Below are 10414 nucleotides of genomic sequence, written 5' to 3'. Positions count from 1 at the left end.
TTTTTTTTTTTTTTTTTGCTTTATGCCTTTTCTGTTGTTCTATGTAATTTCCCACAGTGGTCTCTCCCCATTATATTTATTATTTTTTGGTTTATCCTTCACTGTTTTTCTTTGTGAAAATTCAAGAAAGTGTGTACACACACATACACGGACACATAGTATATGCATATAAGAATATCTTCTTTCTAACAGAAGGTAGCATATTATACATATTTTTCTTTTAAAAGAAAAACTTTGCTTTTAAACCAAACATCACTTAACAGAACACCCGGGAGATCACTCCACTGGAGTGTATAGGGACGTCGTTCCTTTTTCCATCTGCACTGAGTGTCTAAATCATGACATCCAGTCTCCTGTTGATGAATATTTGAGTTATTTCCAGTCTTTGCTGTTACACATAGTATTGAGATGAATAGCCTGTGCATTCGCTGTTTCACAGCTTTGCCAGTTGTATTTAGGCTTGACGGCTTGCTGTGGAAGTGGGTCAAAGTAGATAGCTCAGAGGGGAACTGCCTTCAGGGTGTGGGATTTCAGCAGTTTCAGCGTGGCGACAAGTGCCGTGGTAAGGTTCCGACTCTCTCTTTAATCGTGAATTATTGTCCCAGTGTCCAGTCCCTCTGTTATTAGGGGAAAGGAGTCTTGGCATGGGGGTAGGCTGAGTGTGTGGTTCCCAAGAGGGGTAAGTATGTATAAAGGGCAGAGGTGTGAAATTTTTTCCATATTTCATATTTCTTTAAGCTAATTTTCAGAAGCACAATTACTTGGGCAGTTGGGTATAAGTGAACATTTAAAAAAGCATTTAATTTTGTAAAATTTTTAAAGACTTATTCCAATTTATCCTGCTAGCAATAGGAGAGTCAGTTTCATTTGTATCCCTTGGCGGTACTGGATATTGTTAGACAGGAAAAAACTGTCTTTATTTTAATATGCATTTGTCTTAATGATTATTTCTATTTCTGTGAGTTCTTTATGTCGAAAAGATATTCACTACTGTTTATTTCAGAGATTTTTTCTCAGCTCTGTCCCTTTAAATTTCATGTTGTCAGTTACGTGGATTGCTCTTCCTGTGCTTCTGTTGCTTTTAAGTTAGGAAAGTCGTCCTCCCTCCAAAGATTCGGTAAAGAATCAATTCTAGTTTCTTCTAGATTTTCTGTGGTTTAACTCTTAATACTTTATTTTAGTCCACTGGAACTTATTTGAATATTTGGAATGAGGCGAAGCTTTAAACTCCCTTCCCCGTACCTCTTAATTTGGTAATCACTTTTCCCAGCACCAGATATCATTCTCCATCATGTTGTTTAATGCTGCATCCCCTAGGATGTGTCAAGTTCTTATATAATGTTTCATTGATCTGTTACTATGTACTTTATTTTTTCTAATTAATTAATTTTTTATGGTGACATTGGTTAACGAAATTCAGTATGTTTCTATGTATTTTAATAATAGCTTTGTTATTTAATATAAATAAATCCTTTATTTCTTTGGGAAGTACCAAATGCATAACATCTTGTCTGAGGGATAATTAACACAACCGAAAGTCATAGTATGCCAACTTGGGCCTGGGATGTGTCTTAGCAGTTACATAGTCCAGTAGTTTTTAACTTATCGGAGAGAAAGGGAAGAAGCATATGGGAATCAACTAGGGGAGTTTATTTAAATATATTTTCTGGCAGTATATGTTCTCAGCTGCAGTAGGGTGAGGTAGGAAGCTATAGTAATTTTTTTCAAAGTGATCGTTAGTGGCCTTTTCTTCCCTTTTAAAAACAGTGACCAAGTCCAGTCTTCTCATTTACAGTTGGAGGAATGGGCCTGTGTGAGTTATATTTCTTCTTAGTGGTAGATTGGCAGAGCCCTGCTTTCAAGGGTTTGGGTTTTTTGTAGTTGGGAATACTAAGAAATTTAAATGTCCTCCTAGATACAGATTCATATGGTTGTTAATTGATTTAGGTAGTTTTCAGATTGGCTCAGATGCATCAGTTCACAGGTGGAAAGGCCGAGATCTTTAAACAAATATTTTACAGTTGTTCTCTGCTCCAGCGGTGTGGCTTTTTCTCCAGGTTTGATCAGATTGATAACCCTTTTAGGAATAGCCAGGTTGAGGTTCTTTTCCTCTTCTTATTCAGGACTTGTTTATTAAGAGCTGGAGGAACTCGCATGGAGGCTTCTCTGCTTTTCCTTCTTAAGGCTTGGGAAGTGGGGCGGGCTGCGCTCAGGAGATAGAGGGTCTCTGAGGATGGTGGCTCCCATCGCTCCCCCATGGGTGAGGAAAGTTTGGGGAACGTGTCGGGGAGTTGGTGCCTCCCAAGCTCTTCTGAAGTAGGTTTCTATAATCAGTTATTTCAAGTATATGTTAACAGTCTTTAGAATATAAGCAGTTTTCATGAATTTATTAATTCTTGTCTCACCCACAATAGACCAAACTAATATCAGCTAAAGATAAAATTAAGTAATATGAAAAAAAGAAAATTCACAAGTTCTCCATTCATTTTTATGTTTATCTCTGTAGCTGTCTTGATGTATGTGTCTTTTTTGTAAATCTCACATTACACACTTTGGAGTCATGTTCAGAGTTAGGGGTTGGGGAGAGTAAAAATAAACATAACTAACGTACTGAGTACAGACTATCAATCGTATGAGAAAGATTCTATTATTAGCCCCATTTTAGAGATGGGGAAACTGAGGCATAGGGAAGATAAATGTGGCCTTCCACACATTTACTTAATAGTAGTTTAACCTACTTTCAGAATGCATATATAAATGGAATATTACTCAGCAATAATTAGAATAAAATCTCGCCATTTGTGACAACATGAATGGACCTAGAGGGTATTATGCTAAGTGAAATAAGACAGAGAAAGACAAATACCGTATGATTTCATTTATTTGTGGAATCTTAAAAAACAAAACAAAACAAAACAAATGAATAAACAAACAACAAATGCAGACTCAGAAACAGATCACATTGATGGTTGCCAGAGGGGAGGAGGGAGGGGAATGGGTGAAAAAGGTGATGGGAACTGTACTCAGTGACACTGTGGTGAGTTTGCACAGTGACAGAAGGTTACTGGACTTAGTGGGGTAATCACATTGTAAGGTATGAAAATGCGGAATCATTGTACTGTACACCTGAAACTAATGTTATGTTGCATACCACGTAGACTTAAAAGAATGCATGTATACATATTTTCTGCTAATCTTGATTCTTTTCAAAATATTTCACCATTTTTTTATAATGTTCATTTTTTTACAGTTGATAGGTGCTATGTTTTTAATAATATTTTATTACTAATGTAAAATGTCATCTGGCTAGCTCTCTCTTTCCTCAAAATATTTTGCCATAAAGTTTATTTTAGTGTTTGGTTCTTAAGGAGAATGTACTTAAAGTGTACTGAACATATTTTTGACCTTTTGTGCTGAAATAAGACGATAGCAGATGTTCAGGCTTGCCACACATTTCTGTGGATGATTTTTTTTATTTTCCCATTAAAACCGGGCTGAAATGTTAGTTGTTCTATATACTTGGGATCAGGGTCATCTTCTAAGGAATTTGAAGAATGTTGAAAATAGATATTTTTCTTTTCAGTAAGGTTTAATACATTTTGTCAACTATGACTTGTTCAGAGATGAAAATTTAGAGAAATGCTTTCAATTGCCAGAGCATTAAAAGGCGATTCTTGATCTCTTCGTGGCAGAAATGTAGACAACCAGCTTCCCGGGCACGCCGTCGCGGCCGCGTTCCCGGCGTACCCCGCGCTCAGCCCGCTGCAGATGCTGTGGTGGCAGCAGATGTATGCGCACCAGTACTACATGCAATAGTAAGTGCATTCGACTTCGTGTTTTTACTCACTGTTATTTGCTTCGTTAGCTTTTTTAGCCTACGTAAGTCGATTTGGGGATTTCATTTACTGATGTGTTTCATGAGCTTTCAAAAATTATTATGAAAAGAAATTCGCCAACATCTCAGCAGATAACTGCATTTTAAATTGTTTGGCCAAAGGAAAAAGATCTCACGTCGACTACGCCTACTCTCCACCTCTCTCCTCTCCTTATATTTAGCAGTCTTCAGATGTTTTCTTTAATGTAATTTTATCTATTTAAGAGGAGAGAACTTAGGAAAGTTTCACCGGAGGGCAGCACATCTACATGAAGAGACTGGAAGGTGAATGAAAACGGGTCTAGAGAGAGTCGTGTGCGAGGGAGGCTCGCTGCTGTCAGGCTCCGTGGTGGCTGACGTGCTTTCTGCACCGTCCGCATCTAGCAAGCCTTGCTTCCGGTCAGCATGGAACACTCTCGGCCCTGAGTAGTTTCTTGCCTTCGCTTTTCTGGACCTCCTGTGTGTTCATTTGACATTTCGAGCTTCTCTGGAATGTTCTGCCCTCCTTGTTTCTGGGATTCCGTCACCCTCTTCATTCTTTGTATCTTTCCGATCACTCACGTTGTGTCCTTCGATAACCCAGTTTTTTCTTTCTCTAAATGTTAACATTCCTTGTTCAGGTAGACATATTTGTGTACTTCTGCGTGCCTCTGACGCTCAGTCCCGTAGGGAAGGCAGGGTTCTGCCCTGGGCCAGTCCTCGGGGATTTCTTCCTGCCGTGGCCTTAGTTGGTAGCTCTCCATGGACGACGCCCAATTCTCCATCTCTGGTTCTTCATCCTGTATCTTAAGTTTTGAAAGGTTTCCGTAAGGAAATTTGCCTTTCAATATATCTAAATTCAGTATGTGTAAAATTTGATTCTGCCGTCCTCATAAAGCGCATTCTCCTTCCTGACTTCCTCTCAGTGATGCTGTCTCTGCTCAACCATTTCCAAGCTCTTAACCTTAATCAGTTTTGCTTGTGGCTTTTGTTATTTCTGAACCCAAGTCACCGAGATGAGTGAGTAGGTTGTTCCTAGCTGCTGTCCTTCCCCTGTATCTCACTTCCAGTTATTTTGCTCAGGTCTTTTCTTAGTTTAGACCCACTTTATTGCAATTGGTTTTTCTCCGTTTAGGCTCGTACTGTGTTTCATCGTACTGTTGCCAGGTTAACTTGCTTATGAGTCAGTCATTCCCCATCCGCCAAATATCTGTAACTCTCTTGCCTACAGTGTGAAGTCTATATCCTACTTTCCCCCTAGACCTTCCCCGTAAAGCTAACCTGCTTTGTGAACTCGATGTCCTATTGTTCCCTTGCACAACCCCAGGTACGCTGTTGCACCTGACCTGCTGCTGTGGTAGTAGTTACCGTGCGAGTAACTGCTTTGTGCTCAGTACGCTACTAGAAGTTTCACACCCTTGTCTCATTTATAACCTGACAAGAACTGTGCAGAGTAAGTGAGGCTTATCCTGGCTTGCTACTAAATCGTACGATCGCATGTACGTCCTTTAACTTCTGAGCCTCATATTCCCACATTTAGTGAAATAACTCACCTATGAATCAGAATATCCATGAGGTTGGAGGCGTTTTGGAAGCTGAAATGCCCTGTACAGAATACAAGGTATTAGCATACGGGCTTAAATAGGCTTTGTAGCCTGGGAAAGTACTCTTTGATTTTATTTTGCTATCTTGAATTTTAAACTTTTTATTGTAGAAGAATTTCAACATAGAACAAGATAGAATAGTGAAATTAACCCTGTGTACTCGTCACCCAGCTTCAGCATTTATTAATTCATGACAGTCTTGGTCTATAACTTTTGCCCCCGTGCTGGATAATTTTAAGCAAATTCCAGATATATTATCATTTTACTGGTAGCATTATATAGGAAAATTCTCATTTTCGAGCAGTATAATTATAAGTAAACATCAGGACCACAGTTCTTCCAAAGTTGACAAGGACCTATGGTCAGTGTCCCCAGATGGAGTTCCTGGAAGTCAGGGTTGGGGTTGAGAGATTGTAGTCTGGAATCTAGTTAATATTTAAAAATACTAATACAAATAACTGATCACTGACAGTGTTCACATAGGGTCATGATTAATGTACATTTTTAGGCAAATCTTTCAGAACCTGGCTCTGAGGGAGAGGTGGTGGGTGTGGAGATTTTTATTCCACGTCGAATGACAGAAAGGGCCATTAGTGAAAAGGTTTGAAAAGAGATTTGGTCATTACCTTATAAAGTAATTTAGCGAAAGAGAGAAAAGTGATTAACATGGCTGTTCCTGTCTTTCAAACGCTCCCGCCACCTGGGACTTAGGGGCCGAGGGCGCCCTCCCCGGGCTCCCCTGCCCGGCGCCGGCCCCTCTCCCCCAGGAGCTGTGGGAGCTGGGCTATTCCAGGTTGCGTTTATGAGAAATACATGTGGCTTACCCAGGAAGCTTTGACAACTATAACATCGTGATCAAGTTTTTTTTTTTTCTTTTTTCTTTTTAATACTTACTTTGGTGACCATTTCAGTCAAGCTGCAGTTTCAGCTCAGGCCACATCAAATGCCAGCCCAGCTCAGCCCGCTTCTTCACAGCCCCTAAATGTGGCACATGTTCCTGGGGAAGAGCCCCCACCGGCTCCGAACCTGGTGGCCCAAGAAAATCGACCGATGAATGAGAATGTGCAGATGAACGCGCAGGGAGGCCCAGTGCTGAATGAGGAGGACCTCCATCGCGACTGGCTGGACTGGGTGTACACGTTCTCGCGAGCCGCCATTCTCCTCAGCATCGTCTACTTCTATTCTTCTTTCAGTCGGTTTATCATGGTCATGGGAGCCATGCTGCTGGTTTATCTGTGAGTGATGCCCATTCACTTTCGGTGCTTTTAGTGGCTAAAACCGTTCGGTACAGAATCTGGCATATGGTCTGCCACAGGTGGGCTTCTTGGGTCTGGCACTGGAGCAGAGCAGGTTATGTTGAGTAAAAATGTTTATCGGAATTGCCTAGAAACAAATTTTTCCTTTATCGTCATTTATAAAAATTGTTAATTCAGCTGGACTCGCTCTGTCGGTTACTCAGGACTTGAGGAATTTTGCGATGCTCTCTTGCATAAAGATGTTCTTTTTCATTACAATGATCAATAGTAAGTCCTGGACGTACGGGATGGATTTTTTCTTCATAAGTAGACTAACTTCACCTTGCCCTCTGTTTCCCCAGGAGTCAAACAAATATCTAGTTTAAGTCATTTTGAAAAATATCAGAAAAGGTTTTATGACTCCTGATGTGTCTAAATATCTAGCATAGAGCCAGTTAAGCCCATAATAGACATTTAGACTTAAATTGATTTCTCTTTTGTTCTCATTGCTTTGAAAGGTGTGATTTTTGGCTGAAAGGGAGATTTGCTCTTTTTATTATAGTTCTAATCATTTTTCTCTTGTAGGACACTAATATTTTATAGTTTTACAAATAAAAACTGTTTTCTTTTCTCTTTACTTTACCAAACAGACACCAAGCAGGATGGTTTCCTTTTAGGCAAGAAGCAGGTCAGCAGCAGGCTCCCAACAATAACGCCGAAGTCAATGAAGGGCAGAATGCAAACAACCTAGAACTTGAAGAGATGGTATGCTAATGAGGTTTTTGTATAATTTAAATATAGATGTGTCCTCAGCACTGTATGAGACCAACATGATAAACGAGTCTCAGGGTGTTGCACAGTGTTTGTAGAATGACACATGAAGCAAAGTTAACATAAATCCTGTGGTTTCATCCAGAGGATCTGAGAGTATAATACTGTCAGTCATACATTAGAATCAAATGGGAAAGATTAACATTATTCTTCCTTAAAATAACCTAGAAAGAAAATTACGCACATGGTGGACTTCACTGTATTAAATTGGCAGTTACCCCTTTGAGCTTGAACTCTGAGGGATTTCCCAACTTTGGACTTGACGAAGATTTCTAATGACCATACATGCTGCGTTCTTACCATGTTCTCACAGTCCCCCTTTCTCTGTCATGAGTTGATGCCAGCTGTTTAATGACTTAGGAGTGTGTTTCTTGTTTTGTTTGAAAGGAGCGCCTTATGGATGATGGGCTTGAAGATGAGAGTGGAGAAGATGCAGGCGAAGATGCCAGTGCAATTCAAAGGCCTGGATTAATGGCGTCAGCTTGGTCTTTTGTCACCACCTTCTTTACTTCATTAATACCAGAGGGGCCTCCCCAGGTTGCCAATTAGACATGAAAAAAAACTGTGCCAGCTGCAAAGGAGGGTCAGGTTTTAGGAAAGTGTTTTAAATAACAGTGCAATTTCAAAAAAATTTATTACTTTCTTTCATCATGTACAGAGGTTTTTTTTTTTTTCCTCTTCGCTTTTCATGCATATGAATATTTTAAGCACAAATGGATTACTAAATGTGTGTTTTTTTTTGAGATCCTAACAGATTATAGTATAACAATATTGGTCTTGCAGGTTTTATTAATTTCAATTATGCATATTACACCAGACCTATTTGTGCATCTCATTTCTTTAAAGAGCTGCTTCACACATAATTGTCTATAACTAATAGCCCAGCCCTTCAGTGTGTAGTTTGAATACATATATCTATTTTCTGTGAATTATCCTGAAAGTTTTAAACAGAATGACCTCATAGTTTTTATTAAAGATTATTATTTACCTAAAATGTACTAGTAGTATCTTGCCCAACCATAAAGCAATAAACTTCTCAATAATCTTGGTTTTGAAATTTGAATAAATAATGAAAACTTTCTATTTTAAGGGCATGTATCCCATCAATTGGAATTAGTACCTTAAAAAACGGCAGCTCTTCAATGGAATTAACAGCGATATAAAATGTTTGATATAGGCAGTACTTTTATAAAATAAGATATACTGGAAATCATCCCCTGTAATTTTTTAAAATAAAAGGTCAATTATGGTAAACTGTCTTATGGGATATTTGTTTAAACTCTTCAGTAATATACCCAATATGTACAAAAATATATAAAAATTTCAGTAGCTGTCGGAAAGTGTCACTGAAGTTTTCAAGGTCATTTTCACCTCCTTCCATTCCAGATGGATAACTCCTAGTTCACAGGTAGCCTGAAACCTCAACCGTTTTTAAAAAATCCTTGTGAAAGCCAATTCAATATTTCGTAAGGAAGGAGTAAGTTTCTTAAAGGGTAGCTAATTAAAATTGAACAAATGAGGATGGGAGAACTTACCATGGAAAAGCTTTATCTCACACGAAATATATTACACAAGTGTGTGTGGTACCGGTACAGTGTTACATGGTTATATAACAATAAAATAGGAGATTAAGAAAATAGCCATGAATTATTCTCTTAAGTTGTTTCCTTATGATGACAAATGTGACATAAAGAGATAACTGGTTTACCCTTTGAAAAGTAAAATTCGGTTTCTGTTTATAGATGTCAGTCAGGACGTCATGATTGAATATGAATCATTGAACCATGGGAATACTAATAGAAAATATAGGTGACTACTTATAGTATTGGGGTGAGAAAATATCTTTGTGGCAGATCACTAAAAGAAAAGGTTGCTATGTGTATAATGTTCTGACATAATTCAAAGGCAAACGAGTAAGAAGAAGATTTTTAAAAAGGTAATGTCTTTAAAAATTTTGTTAAAAACACTCCACTAGGAAATGGGCAAGGGCACTCTCTTAGCGTGGGCTGCTGTCAAAAAGTGCTGCAGACTCGGGGGCTTAGACAGCATCATTTATTTCTCACAGTTCTGGAGGCCGGGAAGCCCAAGATCAAGGTGCCAGCAGATTTGGTGTCTGGTAAAGGCCTGCGTTCCGGTTTGCGGATGGCTGCCGCCTTGTCTATCAGACGGCAGGGAGCAGACAGCTGAAGCAGGGGCTCTCCCATCTCTTCTTAACAAGGGCACTAATCCTAGTCATGAAGGCTCCGCCTTCATGCCCTAATAAGCACCTCCCAGAGAACCCACCTGCTACTACTAGCACATTGGGGGTTAGGATTTCAACAAAAATAAGTCCATAACAGATGTAAATATGGGCAATAAACAAAAAAATGTAATGTGTACAAGTTAAAACTTATCAAGTTGGTAAGATAATACTCAGTGTTGATAAAGCTATAGGTGACTGTAAAGTAGTATATAGATTCTCCAGCAAGTTATCAAATTTTCAAAATGTGTGCAGAGTCATTCAGTGTCACCCTATTCCTGGAATAAAGATCGGACTCCTTAACTTGGCCTACGAAGTCCTGAAAGGTCGGGCCCTTGCCCCCCTCTCTCTGTCCGTCCCTCTAGGCTCGTCTTCCAGTCACCTGGGACACTGTGGTGTCCTTCTCCTCACTAACACGTGCTAATCACTGATCAGATGTCAGCACAGGGCCAGCTCTCGAGAGAAGTATCCCCTGGTTCACTGCTCTTTGTACTGGACACCTTTGTGGTTTCTGTTTATGTCCTTATTTGTCTCTCACCAGATGTGAGGGCTGTGAGGTTGGAGCGTATACTTACGCTCATTGCTATGTCCTTAGACCTAGAAGAATGCCTAGCAGTTAGTTCAATGCTGAGTGAGTGAGCGGAAAAGTGCA

At 39.4% G+C, this 10414-nt stretch overlaps 1 protein-coding gene across 3 annotated transcripts in view; it reads left to right on the top strand.

Moving 5' to 3' along the window:
- HERPUD2 (HERPUD family member 2) overlaps positions 1-8777 on the top strand; it is a 30866-nt gene extending 22089 nt beyond the window's left edge. For all 3 annotated transcript variants that reach the window (XM_006912059.3, XM_006912060.3, XM_025046884.1), the window contains 4 exons: positions 3693-3815; positions 6369-6692; positions 7343-7457; positions 7911-8777. In XM_006912059.3, coding sequence (XP_006912121.1) covers positions 3693-3815; positions 6369-6692; positions 7343-7457; positions 7911-8072 — 724 coding nt within the window. In that variant the 3' untranslated portion in view covers positions 8073-8777. The remainder of the gene's footprint in view (positions 1-3692; positions 3816-6368; positions 6693-7342; positions 7458-7910) is intronic.
- The last annotated feature ends 1637 nt before the right edge of the window (positions 8778-10414 follow it).

The sequence above is a fragment of the Pteropus alecto genome, unplaced genomic scaffold (assembly GCF_000325575.1).
Source record: "Pteropus alecto unplaced genomic scaffold, ASM32557v1 scaffold21, whole genome shotgun sequence".
Classification (NCBI taxonomy): Eukaryota; Metazoa; Chordata; class Mammalia; order Chiroptera; family Pteropodidae; genus Pteropus; species Pteropus alecto.
Note: the sequence above shows the minus strand (reverse complement) of the source record. Positions and strands in the feature narration are given on the sequence as shown.